The sequence below is a fragment of the Anguilla rostrata genome, chromosome 4 (assembly GCF_018555375.3).
Source record: "Anguilla rostrata isolate EN2019 chromosome 4, ASM1855537v3, whole genome shotgun sequence".
NCBI classification, from domain to species: Eukaryota; Metazoa; Chordata; class Actinopteri; order Anguilliformes; family Anguillidae; genus Anguilla; species Anguilla rostrata.
The window spans coordinates 10812381-10835833 of NC_057936.1; the positions used below are offsets into that span (position 1 = coordinate 10812381).

Sequence of the window (23453 nt, forward strand, 5' to 3'; positions counted from 1 at the left end):
GGGCGGGGCGCAGTCAGTTCAAACCGCCGTCGAATGATGTGGATAACAGACACGTCGCCATGGCGACGCAATTCTGTGCCCCAGAAGAGAAGAGGACTGCAACTGTCTGAGAACCCACTTGAAGTATTGCACATATTTTTTCAGAGAATGTAACAGGGGAAGAACCTCTTTGATACCTTCTTAGGGTAAGCCATCTTGAAAAAAAAAAACAAGCAAAGTGAACACTGAATATCCAAAACAGTGGATCCGACAAGTGAAAGAAATGAATTTAATTAAGGCCTTTCACAGGCAGGTTCCATTTATTCTACCATCTCAATCCTTAGCGCAAAAGAAAAATGTAAATTTCAATACTGCATATAACAAAATAAAGCATCATTATAAGTTCTATTGAGCTGTAAACGCCCCAGCATTTGTGTAATAACGGGTAATCAAATGAGCGTTAACCAAAAAAAAGAAAGCTCAGAAAGAACTGATTTCAAATCTAGACCTGGCGGCATTACAATCTCCAGCTTCTGTGCCTATTGCTTCCCGTACCTCTCCGTCTGCCTCTTCCACAAATTCAGCACACTTATGTAACGAAACTGTGTAAATGTGGACGTGCTCCGCATTCAGAAAACGCGACGACCCGACTCCATGCTGCGAGCGCCGCGTCTCTGCTAATTATTTACCAGAAGTCAAACAAGAGGACTGGACAGTTTCTGACTATGAGAACAACAAACAAAACGCAACAACAAAAGTACGCTTTTCACCACACAAAAAACAGCGAAGCGGCCCCGCAGCGGCTCACGCAAAAGACCCCGCGAGGGAGGCGAAACGAGAAGCGAACGCGCAGCTAGCACGGGGGAACGACGGGTAGGTTTCGTCAACGCGAGGTTTCCGCGGGGCTCCGCTTCGCTGGCACGTGCGCCATTCCGGCTCTGAAGTCGCGACAGCGGGTCCCCTGGGAGGGAAGGAAGTGCGGAAGCTGCTTACCACGAGAGACTCATGATTCCTTCCTCATGCCTTTGTTATCCCTGTCGTCGGGGAGCCAGGTGAGCCGTGACACCCACGGAAACGGCTGTCGTCGCGGCAGCTCGGGCTGAACCACAGAGTGCAGGCGAACAGGGTAGAATTATCTCTCTCTCTCTCTCTCTCTCTCTCACAGTCTCTCTTTCTTCTCTCTCTCTCCCTCTCTCTCTGTCTCTATCTCTCTCTCTCAGACTCTCTCTCTCTCCCTCCCTCCCTCCCTCTCTCTCTCACACACACACACTGTTGTTATCGACACAGTGCAAAGGCCTTCACCACCGCACACAAACACAGCCCTAAATCAATGGGGGGCCTCCAAATGTGTGTGATGTGCATTCAGAAGCATTCAGAGTGAGCTGCCTTCCTCCCACAGACACACAACTGCCTGCTTCTGAACTCTCACACGCTTCCCCTCTGCTTGAAACTAAGCAGACAGCACGGCAGCTGTATGAAACATTTAAAGCACTTCATTACACCTGCCCAACTGGCCCATACCTTCACAGAAAGAGTATCAGAATCAATAATTGTTATTATTACTTTTATTACTGCTATTGTAATGAAGAAGTAGAAGAGGAAGAAGAAATCTACTGTGTAATGTATATTCAAAACATTACCTATCTTCTAATTATAATCAGGGAATGCAGGGGAGAATGTCAAAGTTATCAAATTCCAAACTTTAATGATGCACGGTAACTGAGATCTCTTACTCTATATGACCAAAAGTATCTGGACACTGGGTCTGGGGCTGTTTTTCATGGTTAGGGCTAGGCCCCTTAGTTCCAGAGAAGACAAATCTTAGTGCTACAGCATACAACCACATTCTAGACAATTCTGTGCTTCCCCAACAGTTTGGGGAAGGCCCGTTCCTGTTTCAGCATGGCAATGCCGTCAGGCACACGGCGAGGTCCATATAGAAATGGTTCTGTAAAGAATGGTGTAGAAGAACTTGATTGGCCTGCACAGAGCCCTGACCTCAACCCCACCCAACACCTTTGGGATCAATTAGAAAGCCAACTGTGAGTCAGGCCTAATCGCCCAATCAGTACCCAACCTTACTCATGCACTTCTGGCTGAATGGAAGCAAATCCATGCAGCAATGCTTCAACATCTAGTATAAAGCCTTCCCTGAATAGTGGAGGTTGTTATAGCAGAGGGTGGACCAAGTCCATATTAATGCCCATAATTTAGAATGAGATGCTGGATGTCAGGTGTCCACCTACTTCTGGCCATGTAGTGCATCTTCTAGGCATAACAGATGTATTCTTCACTTGACCCAAATGTTTACTATGTCTAATGAGTGATGCATGGCATATAGCCCCACCAAGGAATTGAAACTCCACCCCTCAAAGCTCACAGAGAAGATCTGATGACCCAAGAACCACCGAAAACATCTGACCTCAGTATAGCCCTGTGAGGTCTGGACTGGAGGATGGTGTGCTCAGTTTGGGATTATTGTGTTTGAGGGTGAGTCTGTCTGGGGATAGAGACTAACTGCTATCTAATGGCCTTCATAGTAGGTTCAAGCTAGAGGAAAAATTTGAAACCCAAGATATCTTTGGAAAAAAACACACATTCTTCGGCACTGTGAGACATACACATACACCAGTGATGGAGCGGAGAAATTTCTGGAATTTTGTGGGGGAATTTGCTACATACAATGAAACTGAGTCAGAGATACAAATCCCTGTTAAGGACTGGCCGGTCAATGGAATTGGTGTGAAATCAGAAACAGCATATGTAATTTAACTTTGTGTGAAGTCCCTGATTATAGGCTAACTGATGCAAATATACAAATGAAAACAAGACATTTTCCACTGATACATCACTTTTACTATTACTATTAAGATAGCAGATATATTTATTAAATAATATAGGCTATAGGCTAATTTATCCAAATTCACATACGTATCATTTTGTTTTGTTATTACAATGATATATAAATCTACACAGGCTGGTGACAGTACACTTAAGTTCAACATGCGTGGAAATCCACAAATCATCGACAAACTCACTGTTGACACACTGATAACGGCACAGATCGTGCTGGGAAAGGGATCTGTCCACAAGCGGGAAGCGTTGACTCCGGCAGGAGCGGGAAAGAGTAAAACTACAGGGACAGGAAGAGCCTAGTCCATGGGAACCAGTAAGGCCAACGGAGTGACGGTGAGCTCTGTGCCTTTTCAGTCAGCCTTCGCTCTCGAGGGCCCCGCTGAAGCAGCCTTTTCGTTTAGAAGTGAACTCGAATGCCACCGCAGGTGTCGGTTCAGCGGCTAAGTGAATTTCCTGTGTGCGAGGGTTCATGCACAGCGCTAAGTTCTGTGCAAAGAAAGCTGGAAGAGACTTGGCTTCTATGGCCTTCTCCCACAACCCAGGAAACTGGGAATAGCAAAACAAACAGTGGCTTTTCATCAGATCAGATCAGACTGGATTGGATATTTTTTAAATTTGAAACCAGAGACCAGAAAAATGGCAGAAGGGTTTAATTTTATTTTGCATCAACAGGCATCAACAGGCAGTGTGTAGGCTTTAAATTAGTATGTGGAATGCTTGTTATATGTCTCAGCTGTGTTTTAATACATCGCTCCGTATGCAGGAAACCAAAAGAAAAAATTCCACCACTTGACAATAAAACTAATTCTTGACAATAAAGCCATTCTATTATATTCTGTTCCGTTATGTGGAAAACAAGACAGCCATAACAACTAAGAACGCATTCCATAAACAATAATAATGATGAACCCATTGTCTGGAAAAACGTTTGCTGCGGATTTGACTCATCTTGTCCATTACTGCAAGGGCCACAGTGCAAAACAAACAAAGTGCATCTTTCCCATCTTTTCACTATCATCTTTGAGGTAACGCCCAGATGTGCCTTCAACCCATCCATCAATCAATCAATCAATCAATCATCCAAGCATTATCTAATCCACTTATTCTTGGTCAGTGTCATCGGGAGCTGTGGCCAATCCCAGCATGCATTGGGCGAGAGGCAGGAATACACCCTGAGCAGGTTCCCAATCCATCGCAGGGCACACACACCATCATCAATCAATCGATTCTATTTTATTTACGTATTACATAATGAATATTACAGAAAGAAACGATCACCATATGCTTTACAGTACTCCCTGGCCTGTGACAGCAGCACCAGCAATAATCACAATGTTGCAGATAAACGGCCCGTTGAAAGGACAGCCAATGCAACAAAGTCGTTAGCCTCGTGCTTCCCAAGATTTAAAGATATTAAATGTGAACAAGCACTCGTTCCGGGGTGTGGGAAATCGGAGGTCTGAGAGGAAGGGCTTGGGAGAGGTGAGGGGGTGCGTTAAAGGGCACGGTTTCCGGGCCCCGCCGGCCCTGGTGGGGGCGGAGTTCAAAGGGCCGCGTCGGCCTGTGAAGGGCTCGGACGCCCCCCGCGGGGAAGAGGTTAAAAGCGGAACCCTCCCACGCTCGCGGGCTCAGCGACGCAAGCCCAAACGGGAGACGCAAAACCCGCCAATCAGAGTGTCTTCATCTACGTATTTTTTTTGGCATCAATCCCCATTCTGGTTTAAGCTCAGCCAACCCCCCCCCTCCCCCCCCCCACCCCCCCAAAAAGCCCTGCCACGTGATTGGCTGAACGCCGGCTACCTCAACGAGCCAATTGCGCGGCAGGACTGTGGTCACGGCTCTGGATAAGTGCCACCGGTTTCTGTGCAAACTCAGCCGCCGCACAGTAAGAGCCCTTTATCTGACTCCGTGTATCACGCTAGCACCGTTACAAAGAACACAAAGCAATGCAAAGCGTGAGCCCGTCAACTGGGGCTCAAAATAAGATGAGGCGAGGGAAGGAGGCTGACACAGCGTCTGAACACGCAGAGCAAACACAACGCCGCACAATGCGAAACCGAGCCCGACCCGTGTTTCTTTTGTCACGTCCGTTGATTTTATTTTTTCTACATGAGACAGGACAATCTGGCCGTCTTTTTTAAAAAATTTTTTTGCTCCATTCAGGCAGACTGAGAGCAGCGAGGTTAACGGACAGAGGTGGGGTCAGAAGCTCAGAAGGTGTGAGGTACCTAACCCCCCCGTCCACACGAGTGGGGGGGTGAGGGGGTTCGCGTGTGGCTCAAGAGCCAGCCGCACCACAAGTCCGCCAAAGGTGCCTTTATTTACTTTTTATGCCCTACGCCATCTCTCTTTGAAGCATGCTTTCCTCTGGCAAAACACAACAAGCAACTGCACACAACAGAGGAAAGGGGGGGCAGGGGGGATGACTAAATTCTCTCAAAAACAGCCACAGGTTGAGTATTCGTACACCTCTAGAGGTCGGTTCCTCCCACGCTTCAAGGCTTCAGGTTGCGATGCTCGTAGCCATTTGGCTTGAGGAGTTCTGCTATTTTGGTGGCAGGACCGCCCGTTCCGTTTAACTAAAACGCTAAAAAAAAAGGACAGGACATGAGAGCGCTCCTCGGTTCGTTAAGTGAAACTCGTTACTGCCCCCCCCCCCCCCTCGTAGAGGCGGGGAAGGAACGGCACCGTCACGCTTCTGTTGTTTACAGTATTGGGAAAGCTGCCCAAACATTCCACTAACAATTAGGCTACCCCCCGGCCACACATTTGCTCATTACAAGCGGGCCTCAGCCAATTACGGCTCACGGTAACCCATCCGAAAAATGGTGCACCGGCTCTCCAAAACCAATCTCAGGTTTTCACACAATAGCCTCTCAGCAGGTCTAGCGCTGTCGTGAGACTATCGACGCGCTCTCTACCATCGTCTGAAGCTGAGCGAGGGTGAAGCGGGCTTCAGTCTGCAAACGCTGGATGGGGGGGGTTCCGCTAACTCAGGCCAAGGCTCCCGTAGCCCCGTTAGCCATTAGCGACATTCGCAATGTTGGTTATGGCCTCAGAGCAGTGTGGAAAAGTCCGGTCTGGGAGGGCCGGTGTGTGTGCAGGTTTTTGTTTCCATCAATTACCCTGGCTTAAATGGGCTAACTGGCTGTACACACCTGCTGTGCTCACAGTAGATTAGACCACGGCAAAGCGTTTCATAGGGACACAAGAACAGTCTTCGGTCACTCATGCGGTTATCAAAAAACACAGCAATACAGCTACAGCATCGGATAGGGGAAATGTTATGGCTAATTAAATAATTAATACTGGAAGTTGGCATGAAATCCAGAAACAGATACAGCCCTCCTAGCTAACCTCAACTACAACTACAACTTTCAAGAACTGTAATAAGAACTAAGTCTCCAGTCTCCAAAGAGGATCGGGTTCTGTGTGGTTCAACAACTTTATAAAAAAATTTTAAATGCAGACCGAATTAGCTTATTTCCATGGGGAAAAATATGCCTGGCTATAGCTAACACAGGAGTGCTAATGAGTGGCTTTCTTTACTCCATTTTCAGCTATTAAAAAGAGTCTTCAAGCAGCTGGAAATCCCAAAATGACCCCTAGCACACACGTATTTCCCTAAAAATTAATGGATCCTCATTCAAACAATCATAGTTACAGAACAAATGGTGCCTTTTGTCACAGAAGAACTGTAGATGAATTGTTGCACAGAGCAGTATCGTCCAAATATACCGTAATTGTTCAATATAATGAAATTGTCTTTGCGAACGTGGTGCCTGTTCCAGAGGAGTAGGGAATGAACAACCAAGATGTCAAGCATTAACTACCTCACCTAATGAGCCCACCCGTGAGCAGCAAGAACATCTCTAAGGTCAGGCCAAGAGCTAACGAGTGGTAGCAGCAAGGCAGTCTACATTAGGGCGAGCATGGGGTGGGGCAAGCCAGAGAATGCTCCGCAGGCAGGTACAGAACGATGAGCACCACGTGGCGACGTGGGCTCGCGGGACACCACACGAGGAGTCGGGGGGTTTGGGGGGGCTCTCTCACCGGTTCTGCTCCTCCAGCTTGGCCAGGAGCTCCACCTCATCCGGGCTGAGCTCGGCGGGCGAGGAGGGCGTGAGGGCGGGCGAGGACAGGGTGGTGGAGGAGGAGGTGGTGGTGTGCAGGGAGGAGGGCGCGGCCACCTGGCTAGCCATCTGACTGACGGTGTGGGAGACGGAGTTCTTCACCCATGAGAGAGTAGAACTCAGCTTGCCTGCAACCTTTTCTGTCGCCACCTGGAAGGGAACAAGGCAGGCTAGGTTAAGTACCCCTGTCCGTCCACGTACTTCAACAATCCGCATTTTTGTACTTTTTAGGCCTATATCATGTGTATTTCAAGCTTTTCAGGCTAAAAATCCCATGCTAAGAATTCCTGTTAATGTACTAAGATTTGCCTGTGATGAATAATGCAGATATTCTTAATATATAGCCTATTTATTTACAGTACAGATTCATTAAGTCAGAAAGAATCATAAATTATCATACATTATTTGTTTCCCATGAGCGGTTAAGATTCAATTTAAAACACTTAAGTGCTTGTAAAAGACGCAAAGCAATACTGACGGCCAAATGAAAAAAAACCATGAACATTTCAGCACGCAATGTGGAATCCATGTGACGAAAAATAACTGTCCGTTGTATTTGCTTCTATTCATTCACAGCACCAACGTGTTTTTGTGACCCTCCAGACGCTAAACTGAAAATTTTGTGATGCATATTAAATGCGCTCTTTATGCCTCTCGGTGGGTAAAGGCTTCACCAATAAGCCGCTGGTTGAGCCATATATTGGATACACAGGCCAAGTAAAGCTTCCGAAATCCTTTTTCTCATTTCATCTGCATTTTGGTTTCATGCTCTGTGTTGCATGACATCACACTGCATTATTGCGGTCTTCCAGACGCTTGCACCTTGACAGACTTATAACACGGACAGATGTGCACAGATCGGGGACTAAGGTGCAGTATTACCTTATGGGGAGGGAGAATAAAGCCCTCCAAAGACACAGACAGTGATGCAAAAACTGCAGGTACAAAAAAAATACAACAGGTTCCACAAACTGGAAAATAGGTACTGGATTGCTGGGAGAAAGGGAGTCAGGGTTAGCCTGAAGATCTAGGTCTTCCGTCCGCACATTGCCATGCAGGGGTCTGTTGTAATGATGCAATACCATACACATGCTGTTCATTTCAGATGGGAAATGCAGGTTTACACATACGACACCATCAGCTACTGACATCCCCTGCCTCTCCTGCTATATGCAACTTCTATCCCCTTCTCTGTCTCCCCTGTTATATGGAACTTCTATCCCCTTCCCTGCCTCTGCTGTTATACAGAAGGGCTATCCCCATCCCTGCCACTCCTGTTAGCCTATATGGAACTGCTATCCCCTTCCCTGTCTCTCCTATTATAGGGAACAGCTATTCCCATCCCTGCCTCTCCTGTTAAATGGAACTGTTATCCTCCTCCCTGCCTGTCCTATCTGCTCCCTTACTGATGATTAAAGCTCTCCAAATGGAATAAAATCATGTACATGCACCTTTGCCACCAGAGTGAAAACACCACTCAGAATGGAGCGTCTCTCCAAATCGGAGAATGTATTTTTAGACAGGAGAGATGCTTGCCAATTATGCTCACTTCCTCTGATACCAAAGCACCTCCAGGGCTTTTTATGGTGCACTGAAGCACGGATAAAATGTTTTTATCATCTGAAAGGTTAAAATGTGATGGACTTGCCACATAATTTTAACTTCAAAATTTGAAATAGTTAGGCTATGAGCAAATATTCAGACCATAGTTGTAGACAATAGTTCCTACCTGTAAGAAGGCTAACTACTGATGGCAGAATGTTTTTTGTTTTTTTCGAGAATACAAAAGAAAAAGGAAATGCCCATATTTCCTGAGAAGTAGGACTACTACAGTAGTCTTACCCAATAAACGCAACAGGAAGACCGCACAGAAATGTGCATTAAAACACACAGCCACTGTGTCTAAAGCTAGGCTATTCTCCAGCACAGAGCCCCTCCTGTGTTTTCCGTAGACGACACAGCTGTGCTGCCAGGGCGACGCTGACAAATGCTTTGGCTTTAAACGCAGCCTGAGAGCGGTTCACCCAGACACTGTGCCAGTGCCGCTCTGGGGGGGGTCACGCCAACGCAAGGCCCTCCCCCCCCCCAAAGTGCTCTGAGGTGCCGCTGTTGCCACAGGGTGTTGGCTGAGAACTGGCCATCGTGGGCAGGGGAACTGACCCGTAAAATGGGAGGACTTCCAAAAAAAAAGGTGGGGGGAGGGGGTGTCGTTGCGCTCCAGGGCGTTGCTTCCTACCCAAAGCACCGTTTGCTGGGGAGGACGAGGGGGTCAAGTTCAGGGCTCGGACAGAGTCTGCTCACTGCCAGGCACGCTGCCCGGGAGATGGTCCCAACTGACGCAGAACGTTCTCGCAACGTTTCCGTAACGTTGCAGCGATGCTTTTTGGGAGTGTTAGCTGTACATTCATTTGGGTAAGAGGGGCTGACATCAGAGAAACAGACATCACTGAGGCAGCAGATACAATGAGTTTCTTTCTACACATTGCTACAAAAGGTACTCTACCTACGCATCAGGGACATCACTATAGAAAGGACAACTGTTGAAAGACAGCAAATATTTCTCAAGTAAGCTTAAAAGAAGCATATAGCAGCGACATTTCAGAAGCATTTTAATTTGAAGAATGAATAAGAAAGATTTTTTAAACCACCTTTATCAGAAACCAATCTATACTAAAACACTAAGTTCAGACACAAGGGCTCTTCCAGGAGAAGAACAAAAGTGGCTGTTCGGCGGCTTCTTCCTGGTCCGAATTACCAGTTTTGCCAACAGTGTGATTGAGAGAACAGCTCCTGTTCTGTTGTTTTAGCTTCAGCCAAGTTAAAAAAAAGCAAACCAGGAGGTATCTGAGAACAGCGCACTTCGTCACTTGTGTTCAGAAATTTCTTTCCCCCAATAACAAGCAAATCCATGCGATGTACAGAGAAACTGATCGAACGACAGACAGCGACGCTGGGTTCGAGGAGCATCAGCAGGAGCATCTCGTCATCCAGTCATCTTAAAGCCACCCACTTTCACAATGTTCTCACGGTCTAGCCGCATGGCGCCTCAGCGCCATCCACCCAAAAAGCTTTGAACCTCCTCAGCTCCCTGCAAGCGCTGAGGCCTCGGTGACAGACCGCACAGGCTACGCTGAATAGAGAAACCACAACCCGTCGTTCGTTTTGATGAAACTGACGCGCGGGAGATTAGCCCGCCCCCGTTCGACACTTACACTTCCTGGACCACAGGAAACGCGCTCACTCCCTCGCTCCTCTCGGGGGAAACGGCAGCAGGCGATAAAAGGACTGGACCAGCGCGTCGGCGGCGAGCGTCGCAGGTTCGGAGTGAGCGACGCCGCCAGCGCTACCGTGAGACCGCGTGAACCGAAAGGAGAAGTTTGTACAAGCGCTGCTAGATCATTAAAGCCATACCGCCTTACTCCTCCTCGAGCAAGTCACTCCAGTCATTTTTTGCGCATAGGGTCTTCTTAAGAACACTGAATGTGTGAGGGGAGGAAGAAACCTGCTTAGTGTAACATGTAGCCTAGGTAGCACTGCGCAGGCTAAAAGCCTGACTGTTAGCTGTCCTCCTCTTAAGCCTGGCTCAGGAAACCATGCAATGAACGCAATTAAGGTGAAAATTCTGACCGGTCAGAAACTTGAAAACGAACCATTGTGCGTCCATTGGTGCGCACAAGACCATCTCACGCGAGTGGCTACCTTGTTGTTTCAATGCCATTACGCCAAAGTACGACTTCAGTGCGCACTTGACCAAACGGCAAAAAAAACAGTTCAGCGTCACAAGGCTGTAACGGCTGTTATTGCACTTCAATCAGTGCTAAAACCCAAGATGTGTGTTCTAGGCTTAAGCTAACCACTCACAGCTCCGCACTAGCCGCACAGCGTCGTCAGTAATCAGTGACTGTTCCGATAAGCCAATGTCACAGGCTACGGAGGCGTGGCAGCGACCGAGTTGGAATCCGTTCACGAGGTGAAGGCAGGTCGTGCCTCCACACGGGGACGAGGTGTCTGTCAGCGCGACAGTTGGCGAGCGGCCACACTGCACCCGCTAAGAATAGAACAGGAACGGTCGAACCAGAAGCAAGGACGCCGTCGCCGAGCGACTCTGGGCTCTGCCTTTGCTTCAGGTGCCCCCCGTTCACTCCATCGACCGCGGAGTCGCGCCTCACGTGTAAAACTCGAAATCTGGGGCGCCCCATCTTATCTGAAAAGGGTCGGTGTGGGTGCAGGGTTTTTTTTTTTTAGCGCAGAACCAAGACACCTGATACTGCTTATCAAGGCCTTGACTGGAGACCATGATTTGTTCATTAGTTGATTGGTCGAATCAGACGTAGTAGTGCTGGGCTAATACAAAAAACCTGCACCCGCACTGGCCCTTTTAAGATGAGGAAACGCCAACTCGAACCGTTCTTCTTGTGTGTGTGTGTATACCACTGTGAATTCCTGTATGGACAGCCTAAAGATTTCTAATTCACGTGAAGTGAACTACACACTGTAAATTCTCATATGGACGGCCTAAAGATTTCTCATTAGAATGAATCACACTGTTAATTCCCATATGGACTGCCTAAATATTTCTAATTTGCATGAATCACAGTTAATTCCCATATGGACAGCCTAAAGATTTCTAATTATCACAGATCACACTGTAAATTCCCATATAGACAGCTTAAAGATTTCTCATTTGTGTGAATCACACTGTAAATTCCCATTTGTACAGCCTAAAGATTTCTCATTTTTTTGAATCACACTGTAAATTCCCACATGCTAGCACAGTTCTTCTTCTCTGGATTTCCACTGAAGAGACAATGTCTTAAAGAACCTGGCTGATCTCTCCTGCAGTCCCTCACCCATAAGCTTCAACTCTAAAGTACAGGGGAAAGGGCAGAATTACTGCTAAGTAATTGCAAGACTGGGGAAGACCTACTACTGGACTGAACAAAGGCGCAGAGCTGACCACTGCACTAACATTAACCAGAGGGACTTACAGAAGTGGAGAACAGTGTTAGTCTCATACAGTTGTTAAAATCACCCAAAAGCCACCGAAGGCCCAATTAAAATCAATACGTGTAATGTTAACCTAGCAAACGGCCAGGCTGTTTGCATTGCAGGTTGCACAGTATTGTTGCGAGGAGGCCTGCGGAGAGGGGGGGGGGAGGGTGAAGCCGGCGCTCTCCCCGGCTCCGTTACCAGGCTGGCGTGTCCCGGCGACGTCGGCTGGAATTAATCACGCTGAGAAAAGGCTCGCCCGCCGGCGCCTTTGTTTGGGCTGGGACAACACCGCTCGGGGCAGCTCTGGCGCTAGCTCGCCAAGGCTCCGTTAGCATCGCCGGCGGATCGCTTCACTCCGACAGAAGGATAAACGGTTGGGAGTCTGCGCGATTTAACCGCTGCCACATTAATGCCAGGCTAAGGAAACGATAAAATAAAAAACAACTAAATGAGGAAACGAGTCTGGCGAGTCTGTCCTTCATTTTCGGCATTAAAACTGGTTATTAAACCGCAGGGACCTTTCCCTCTTTATTGTCGTTCCCTATGTGGACAGTGACTTGAGCTTCTACTGTGCAATGCGGGCTTTCGTCGACAAAAGAAATGCTCTCCGCTGAGGCCCGATCCGAAACAATGGAAGGACAATGACGGAGAAAGATGGCCGTCCCGTATCAGGCTGCAGTCCGCACTGGCACGCAGCGCCTACCGCCGCTGATCCGTACGCTGCTCGCTCGCGTTTCCTTCACAAAGACGCGTCTGTATCGTATGACCGGCCTCTTAGCGCTACAGAAACAATGGCCTCAAACACTCGAGAAAGAAAGGGTGGCTGTCAGCCCTACATGGGGATGTAGGCCATCTCAGATAAGGCCGCTCTTTCTTTCGGTGACCTTTAAATCAAGCTAGACGTTTGCAAAGAGCAGTGAACGTGTCCTGCTTTGAGGACGGAAACAATGCGTCAACTCAGAGCAAAATTCAAGTCAGCCGATTAACTGCTGTCCAAACGAACAAAACGCAAAATGCGCCGTGGGGTTTAAAAGATGATAAATAAAGCTTCTCGCAGCAAGCGCAGGGGAAAAGAATAAACAAATGTCCAAAAGCAGACTGAATTTATAGATGTAATTAAATGCTACCTTTAATGGCTTTATGCCCTATTTGAACAAAGAGTCATAAATTCAACATATCCCACAATGGGATTCAAACCAACAATTGCCAGGTCATAAACTAACCTATTATCCCATTCTGTAGCCCAAGTTCCAGAGCCCCTCACTGCTTACGAGTTTTAGCAGAATTCTTTCTATAACACAAAGTTTTAAAAACAACCATGTTGCCTATGAATATTATATCTGCCTTGCCATGAAAATATATTGCTATTGCCCACTGGAAACCTGTGAAGCTGACCTCAATTTGAACAAACATTAGGATGTATGGTCTCATAAATTTATCATTTGAAAGCTGACAAAAGTAACAGCCTTAAATGTACAGGGCCTAAACCATCTGATTAATGAATCCGAGAAAGAGTACCCTGAGGATCATTACGTAGTTTGCAAGGAGGTCATTTTGAGTGTGCCATGAGGGTGAAATCTGGCAATGAAATTGCACACTTACTTCTGTTTGTTCTGCACAGGCTTCAAAAGATTCCATTACAATCTGGCACAGTTCCTGTGTCTAGTATTAAACACACATGCGAGGATAATATTGGGTCTCCCTGAGGTCTAAGTTTTGTTGGTCTTATGTTGGGTCTCCCTAATATCCAGGCTGTGTTGGACTAATATTGGTTGTCCCTAAGGTTCAGATCGTGATGGGCCAATGCTGGCTTTCTTGAATGCTCAGGTTGTGTTGGGCTAATGTTGGTTCTCTCTAAATCCCAAGTTGTGTTAGACTAGTGTTGGTTGTCTCTAGTTTCTAGGCCCATAAACGTCTATGCAGAACCAACTGCAGATGGTCCTCCACTCTCATGAAAACACCAGCTGCTGTTCTTTATCGTGGACTAGCCCCCAACAAGTCCCCCTTGCCAGGGCCCACAACAGGTCCCTCTCTTCTATACAGGGGATGGAGTGAGACAATGCTGTCACACCTTATTAATTTTTATTACACTTTCGAAAGACCTTAAATCACAGGCCACCCTGTGATGGCTTTATGGAGTAACAGGTCTTCATTTCCAGAGGACTCGGCTCGCAACAGAACAATGGCCGCCCACTCCAGCCATAACCATCTGTGTTTACAGAGCCTTTGAGCAGGGGAGGGAATCTAATGTGAGCCAAAACCAGTCACAGAACAGTGTACTCAAAAACCAAAGCAGGACGTCCCCATGATATAGGTCACCTACACAGAGAATAAGTGGGTGGTGAACATGTCGTGTGGGAGCTAGGTTTCTGCACCGAGTCATTAAAGGCGTACAATGACTGTTTTTTCCCAAATTAAAACAATTAGCTTAATAGCTGAAGGTACTTCTGCTGGAGCCAAACTAGCATAAAGACTCAAAATTAGGGGGAATTCTGAAAGAATAACTGTATTTCTAAAATAATTGTCCTCCACCATCTTTAGCCAATGAATGAGGGCAGATGGCTTTTAAATCCGCCCACTCTTAAAACACAACAGAGGACTGTAATTGCGCAACAGACAAGGTCCCTCTGTCGGGGTTTACAGGCTAAATGTATCAAAGCAACTTGCCTATAAGAAAAACATGAACATGAGAATCTTGGCTTAGAGTGAAGCAATCTGTGCATATTCACCCCCCCATCTCTGCACTTGACATTATAGATCAGCGTTTTGCTTCACAATGTTTGAGAATGTTCTCCATATGGAAAGACGCAATGGGAGAATAATTTATGGAGGCAAATGGCCAACTGAAGGGAAGAGCATGAAGGCAAGGCTAACCTTAAATACACTGTCTGGAGCCAATAAGAGACATCCCTTCTAGTTCAAGCATCTATAATTAAAAACGTTTGGGAGAGCTAGTGGACTTTCACAAGCTTAGAGCAAACACACACAAAGAGAAGTAGTCCACTTTTATCAACAGCTACTATATGTAGGCTAGTTTGAATCAAACATATTAAGAAGGATCAAAGCTGTGGCTGTCCAACTTCAGATAATCAATAAGAGTGGATTTTATTTTTTTATTGAATAATCAATTTTCATTCATAATTAAAATCAATGTCAATAATCTACTTTGAATGATGAGCTAATGAAAGTTTGTTCAGTTAAATCGGTGTTTCCAGACGACGGCACACTTTATAATCAAAAAATTCCACGGCGCACCACTATCCCATTGACTGCTAAAATGTTACAAGATGTCACACACGGTCAATTGCGGTGGAATTCAAAAAATTTCCACGGCACACCTGGTAAGCACTGAACGCACACCGTGGCACACAGGTTGAAAAACACAGGGTTAAATTCTCATTACGCGGGTGAAATCAATTAAGCTAAACATCACAGCATTACACTTACGTTTCCTTAATAAAGTAACACAATAACTTGCACTGCCCCTGGGGGATACCTGATTTTAACGCACGCTAACAAATTGGCGGCTTGTACAGAAATGAAATGTCATCGTTTACTCTTCCCCGTCCTCTTCAATTATTCATGCGGGAGCAGTCCTCTGGGCTTGGAGAGGGGCCTGGAGCCGAGCTGACACTTGCCAGCCCTCACGCACTGCTGTCGCTTTAATGAGGAGTTTATGGAAATTAGTCACTTAAGTGTACACTTCTCACGAGCCGGAATTAATGAAAAGGCACCTAATGATAAAATGGCCGCCGGTTCCCAACCTGTTAGGTCCAGGTTCCTCTCTCATAGACCCTCTTAGAGGGTCATGTTGACAGCGCCTACATCACTGAAGGGTTCACACCAGGAGGGGTCCCCTTCTACTGAGTCCAGTGAAGTTCATCGTCAGGGCAACAATTTTAACATGGAATTTTTTTTTTTTTTTTTAAAGCAAACATCATACACAGAGCGCAAGCAGATAAATCACAGAAGATAAGCTGAAAAAACTTTAAAAACGTTTTAATAACTTTCAGTGACTTAATGCAATTCCTAAGACATAAATAAACTATAATCCTTGATCTGTAAATTCATCCACTGGCAGGACAGTTAATGTTATTGTGTAAACCTCTATCCTCTGTTCTGGAACCCGCTAATTGAATTTCTACCGGCACAGAAAAATACATCCTTCATCAAGACCGACTTATACCAGTGAGTGCCATTTAAGTTCAGACTGTACCTGAGGGCTAGCATGACCAGAATAGCTAAAAGCACAGACACAAAACAAACGCATTCAATGAAGTCAATCATTTCCCAGCATGCTGATGCATCTCACGAAGCCCAACTTCCAATTTATTTTCCAGGAGGGAAGGTAATCCGTCATGAGGGAAAAGAACTTCATCACGGTGCCTAAGCAACTGGCAAGTAGTTAACGTACACAATGCTCTTTCGAGATTTTAAGACTTTCATTTCACTTGTAATCTTTGGGGACATAGCTCCTTTCACAGCCCTTAATCTGTGCGAAACATCTGCCACTTTCATGAAACGTTCCTTGGAAGCATCCACCGAGACGTCTTTCTGCAATAATGTTACTCGCGCTGCCAGCTTCTTTATGTTTATTTATATTTTTTTACAGAAAATTGAAATTCTACACACAGGAGGTGTCATTATTGCAAGTGATTAGCTGAGACACTTGAGCGCTTGCCAACAGGGCAATCAATATCCTTTATAATGAGAAAAAAAAAGCAGGCTGTTTCTTGCCATTTTTACTGTTTACCTGAAATCTCGCCTGCTTAGCAGCCCTTTATTTTCATTCTAGCATTCACGCTCATAACTGAAATTTTCCAACATTCCACAGTACCTACTTTCCCCTCGATGTAACAAAGATGAACCATCAGATAGCCTTTGTGCTGGGTAATATCACTGAGAACATACAAAATATACCCTCTTAAAACTTAGTGGCTAGTAAGGCAACACTAAAAACGATTATTTAAAAGTGCAGTTGTGACTTAGCCTGCAGCTCAGATACTGATAGCCCAAAATACAGCCTAAAATTAACTGACAGACTTCTTGCCGTGTGTAATTAGGAGCAAAAAGTAAAGATGGGCCTAGGCTACAGTAGTCTCAACAGTGTACTGTGAACAAGGCATTTAGCCTACTATGATTCAAAAGTAAAGGTTAAGCAAACTAAATGGCTGCATTCACTCAGTACAAACACGTTCCTAATTTACATGACCAGTCCACAAAAAGGAATTTCCCTTTATGCTTCAACTCATCTCTTAGAATCGGTGACCTACGATGATCAGCCTTGGCAATATCGTGGAAAGAAAAACCACCTATCGCAGCCAACTACGGATTTTTGTCGAGCACAGGGTACAAACGCATCACACTTTTTTGGCCTCGTCTCTCGTTTTTTCTCCATTTTGGGCTGTCGTACATCCCCTGGTTGTTGTTGAGAAAAAATATTATGCACAGCCAACTTTCTTTTTCCAACCGAAGCCGCTAGCATTGTCTTCCACAAGGTTACCACAATATCGGCGGATACCCCATAACCATTCACTAAGGAGGCGCCCAGTGAAAGTAATGTGTTCAGAAAATACGTGGCTTAACATGAGCAAACATGCGTGGTTTGATATTAGCAAACGCATTGGTCCGTTTTCCATCGGCCGAATTCCGCTAGCGGCGGCGAGTATGACCATTATTACGGCGCAGAAACATGAGCCTGTACTGTATGTGCAGCTGCAAGGAAGCTGCCAATATCACAAGCGACACACTGACTGGTGAAAGCGTCGTGCGCGTAACAAGTTATTTTAGGTTTTCACGGCATTGTCTGTTCTGCTCCACATGCACAGAACTGTATTCGTTGACTACATGCCGCTTCATCCATACATATGCCATACATCCTGCCTCGCGCTAAAAACAGGAAATAGTTCCCGCAGACGAATACCAATTTTAGAGAGCAGCAAATGCACCACCTCCCATAAGAACCCACAAGCTCCACACACTTCACGGCCAGGAAACATCACTGAATACTGGGTTAAAAGGGAAACCAAAACCCCAGGAACAATCAAAAGTGGTTCGTTTACTAAGAATAAAATCTCTTTGCTCCTGAGAGTTTGAAACTTGATCTAGCCTATATCTTTCAAAAAAATTTTATTTTGATTCCTCAGCTCCTCTTGTTTTGCAGTTCCTTGGTAAACTGAAGTGGTATGAACAGCAGTCCTATTGTTCCATTATACACATTTACAGAGGCCTTGTGCAGTCCAGCTTTGTCAAGGACATAGAGATGTAGCAAAAAAAAAGAAAAACACACACAGTTAAAAAGTAACACTGCAAAATATGCTGTTTATATATTTACAATTTCAATTTTGTGTGAAATAGCCCAAGTCAGTGGGTGCCTACATTTTATACTGCCACAAAATGAAGTTATTAAAGTACATGTTTTCTGGTTAGTTGTTTGAATTAATTTTCAAAACTCAGCACCTACCCTTATCAACACTATGGTCAGAATTAGCATATGCCAAGCAATGGGGATTATTCTCATTGAAAAAAAATAGACTATTTATAAGTTCTAAAGTTTTTGTTCTAAAAATAATTTAATTCAACAAAATCTGTCTTTTTACTTACATTTTTGTTAAAGCCTTTCGGGAGTTTTTACTTTTATTAAGAGTTTAATATACTTTTCAAAAGACAATATCCTATCAACAGCAATCCATTAATTTTTTATCAAATGACAAATGCCATTAACAGAGTTACTCTATCATGAGAACAGGACTTTAACTTTTTAAAAATAGTTCCATGCCCGGTGGGAACGAATCCGAGGCACTTCTCTGGGCCTCGTCTCAGCAGCGAAGGTGATGTCATACGGCGACCGTCTCATCAGTATTCCGGCCCAGCTCTCCCAACGACATTCCTCCCCGGCCCCTCCCCCAGGAGTCCACCCTCTCTGATCAATAGATACAGTGTTAGAAGAGCATTTCCGTTCAGGTCTGCCCTTTCGCAAAGACACAGGAACCGTGCTCTGCTTAATGGGCCTTTTTGGGGCGTTTCATCTCTGAGGAGCAGTAAGGCGGAGTCACAGTGGACAAGCTCATCCGCGAGTCCACAGAACGACGCCGTCCCCAACACCAGCGATGACCGAGTGCATGTGGTGAAAATATGAGGACGGCAACAAAGGGAAAGTGGTCCCCCGCACACTAGGCCAACTCTTTTAGTTTGGAATGGGTACACTGTAGGTAGACTAATTCTCTCAGACACTGCGCAATCACTTATTCTTGCATTTAAAGCGCTAGTTAATCCACAAAATAAAGATTTTATTAACCTTTTTTTCCCAAATGCATAAACAGGAGGAAAAAAACCACATCCTTTAAATATTACAGTGGCCTATGTCATTGCGAAGCATGTGAGCTGAAATATGACATGGCATGTCCACTGTGTGTGAATCGCCACTTCAATTTGACCTCTGATTGGCAGCGTACTGAACAGCTGTAGTGCTGATTGGTTAGAATGAAAAATGACATGTTTGCTAGGCAACAAAAACGAATACCCGATACATGACCTCCTGCAGTAGGCAGCTTGAGAACCTTTTGTTTTCAGGATAAGCGCAAACTTGAATTTTCAACAGAAAAATAGGCTTGTCCTCATATTTGTTCTCTTTGGCTTGTTATGTACAGTATAATACGACTACTTTAAAAATGATGAACTGATTGCACAGGGTCTCTGACGTTCAGACTTTCTATGGGAACCGGAGCGGAGCTGTATCCACTTAAGCAGTGGCGGACGAATAACACCTCATTCGTTTGTTTAACTCGGTAGGGAGGGAGCAACGCTGCTATCGAAGGGGTGATGGGCAAGCAGATGAAGAGAGGACTGTGCTTCCAAATGGTCTGGCTCTCACGTTTTTTTAAAAACCAGCAACAATGGGATCCCAATACGCTACGCCTAGAGGGGTAAAATTACCTCCACCAAATCATGTGACCATGTCTCCCTTCCAGAATTTTGGTTACTGGCTGCAGTACCCCTTGCTGATGCCTGAAAACGTCCTACCCTGAGACTCAATTCTCAATGCAACAGGTTTGTCCCACTGTGACCCAGGAGGGATGACACGTCACTCTGGGGCTGATAGGGATCTCTGCGTCATTGTGAGGAAACTGGCAGAATTAAAGACGACTGTCCGGGTTCGAGGCCAAAAAGAGGAAGGAAGATGCAGCGCGATAGAATTCGGCACGCAAACACGCAAAACAAGAAAAATCGCAATAGCAGCATCAAAACCCATTTAGCAACGTCAACTCCAAATGATGCACTCCTAATTTAATGGCACTGCCAGCATGAAGTACTGTATCATACATGCCGTTCACACAAGGTTGTATGGTCAGCATCTGACTGTTATGTTAAAATGCTGGCAGGAACAGCTGAGAGAGAAAGACGCTAGGTTCTGCAGTTTTCCCTCAAGTACCAAATAAGTAATGCCGAATTTTAAAAGTAAATTTGTGTTGTGCTCAAACGGCTCACAGGTCAGTACAGTGCTCCCATTTTAGGAGCATTTGCTCCTGAAAACTGATGCGTGCTAACTGGAAAAATAATTTAGGAGCACATCTACTAACTGGGATTTATATTACTGTGATCACATGCTCCTGGGAAAAAATGCGAGGCCCGGCTCACTGCGATGCCTGCTTTCTCTCCTTGTTTACCGGGAGCAGTGTGTGAACGTGACCCGGAGACGCATTCTTTACAGGCCTAGCGGTGGGCCGAGAGCCTGTCTGAAGAAAGCTTCGCTCTGAGACCAGAGCGAAAACAACCTCAAGGGGAATCGGAGGGGCGGGTTTGCCTGAGGTTTTGAGGGCTGCATTTTAATCTATACTCTGCTGCATAACGGGGACCCAAACACAATGGCATCCTTTCAGTATTCCGTCATGGAAGAGAAACACGCAGAAAAGAGATGCACAAAAGGTCCGAGGAACCATCAGAATCGCCACACAAAACCAATGAGCCTGACTCGCATTGTTAGCTTGGAGTTCTAATGAGAGCTCCATTTTATTATCATCTCAGTCCTTTTCTAAAAAAAAAAAAAATACTGTAGCAATTACATACCGCCTGCAGCTTTTGAAAATGGCACAGAGTCCATGAGGTCCCATGCAATTGCTTTGCATTGAGAAACAGGTAACAGCTTCCAACTCTATGTCATAGTATGGTGGAACGTTTCAGTCGCCTGAGGTACCTCTCCCGGTTCGTTGAGCACTGTGTTTTCAGAGCTTGTTAAAACGGGCCTTTAATGTGTTGGTGCGGATGATTTTATTTCCCCGGCTCGTAAACGACCCCGCCCCCCCCCACCCCACCCCACCCCAGTTCAAAAGATGTGCCTTGAATCGCCAGGCCCCGAGTCTGAAGGCTGCAGAGCAATTACTGTACGAAGAGGTTCGATGAGTGCAGCTTCCACTGCTAGCGTGCACTCAGCCTGCTGTGTGGGAATGGGGAGAGAACACCGGCGGATGGGAAGGGGCTTTGCGGAAGAGGTCAGCTCTTCCAATGAGGCTCGAATACTCTCCGCAGCGTTCAACGGCAACCTTGGATTGGGAGGGGTCTCTCTCACAACCTGGCATTTTAGAATGAATGCACAGGAATAGCCTACAGCCTAGATATTATAGATATATAATTATTTTTTTGAGCCCCCATAGTAGGATTCCTAAAACCGCCTCTGAAAACACAGACATTCCCTAAGAACTGACAAGGTCAGTGAGTCAAGTGTGAAAATGAGTACACTGCGTAGGTTAAGAGTGCACTACAGGGACGACACCTGCGTGACACTAAGGGCACTTTTAACCTCACCACAACTCCTGGGAGTTAGACTCCTGTGGTCAACGCTGCACACACTCCCTCCCAGAGAACACAAGGTCTTCCATACAGGCTGGAGAGGTCAGCTCTTCAAGACGGTCGTCTCTCTCACAACAGGACAAGCTACAGAGTTAGCTGAACTTCACCTGAAGACCGACCATCATTTCTGTTCTCATAAATAATATCTCAAATTGTTAGATTAGTGGCTAAATCTTCAGAGTCATATTCTTGGCTGAATTAGTTTTTCCAACCAGCCTATTGATTTTATTTAAAATAAATCAATGACATTGTTCTACGTATATACAACAATCACCAGGCAGACATTCCATGAAGGTATGAATGTTAGCAGATGCTCTTATCCAGAGCGACTTAAACAGATTACATTAATACATCCAATCCACTTATACAGCTGTATATTTTACTAAAGCAGCTCAGGTTGCTGTAAGTACCTTGCTCAGAGATACAACAGCAACACACCAGCTGGGAATTGAACCCACAATCCCTCAGAGTCAGAAGCTTGGTTCCCTAACCATCATACCACCCATCAGACCAAGAACCACAGAGTGGCTTCAAATGCCTTCGGTGGTTTGAAAATAGCAGGCGAAAAAATAATGAAATCAGAAATTGATGTGCAGACTAAACATTAAACGTGGATACATTTTAAATTGATGTTTACGTTCAGCAAGTGATGGAGCCTAACCGAAAACTAGAAAGGGGAGCTGCAGAATATTTCCCTTGACACCTGGCAAGCATATTCTTGAGGAGCAGTAAATTCCTGCTGGAACGCCCAGTTGTGTTCTCCTGTGGAAACTACACTAAAGTTCTCCTAAAATCACAGAAATTAGAGAGCCTTTCGCTTATGAAATACAACTGATTTGAGGGGCAGGAGACCACTGCTGGTTAACGAAGGGGAGGCATAAGGAATGTTAGCCCTCTGAGAAATGGAAGCACTTTATGCATTTAAAACAGCTTGAACACATTGGGACGAAGCATCCAGGGATGTTTAATCAAACTCGATCGCCTATTCAGCGACACTAACATTCATGTGAAGGAACATACACTTCTCAGTTTACATTCAGTAAAAAAAATAAAAATAAACATAGCCTTTAATTACTATGCCAGTATGCTTGTTGAAGACAACTGAAATGTTGCAACTTCGTAATAAGTAGTCTAGACAGCACGAAAGAAAATACTTCTATAAAATGGGGAAGTGTATAGTGATAGAGGTTGGCAAAAAAAACAAAAACACATCACAACTTCCCTTTTCTAAGAACATGAAGCATGCAGGCAAATTACTAGACCCGCCTATGGCCATTGGCTACATTTGAGGGAGCACATTCTTTAGTGCAACTAAAAAAGGGGAAAGCCACTGATTTTGCCAGCAAAGTGACGTGATGCAGCAGTTCCCATGAACGTAAGGGTTCCAGCGTAGTCATGCAAGTTCCTGGGCCCACACAAAAAGGGCAAAAGAAATTCCGCGAAGATCTGCATGCTAATATGGGAGCAGCTGAAAAAAGTAGCTTCAACAAGAGACTCAAAATACATTGCAAAGAAACTGCAATGTGTCCTGTTGTACTGATGCACTTTTGAGGATAGACGCACAGAACAAAATTATTGGAGGTTGGGGGTTTGAAACCTAAAAAAATAAAAAACAAGGAAAAAAAGATTTTATGGGACCTGAGCAAA

General features: G+C 45.5%; 1 protein-coding gene across 5 annotated transcripts in view; it reads right to left on the reverse strand.

Moving 5' to 3' along the window:
- LOC135252479 (ecotropic viral integration site 5 protein homolog) overlaps window positions 1-23453 on the reverse strand; it is a 71262-nt gene that overhangs the window by 42272 nt on the left and 5537 nt on the right. For 4 of the 5 annotated variants that reach the window (XM_064330577.1, XM_064330580.1, XM_064330576.1 and 1 more), the window contains exon 2: window positions 6889-7118. In XM_064330577.1, coding sequence (XP_064186647.1) covers window positions 6889-7037 — 149 coding nt within the window. In that variant the 5' untranslated portion in view covers window positions 7038-7118. Of the gene's footprint in view, window positions 1-972; window positions 1130-6888; window positions 7119-23453 lie in introns of those variants that run through there. The other variant, XM_064330578.1, reaches the window with a different exon arrangement.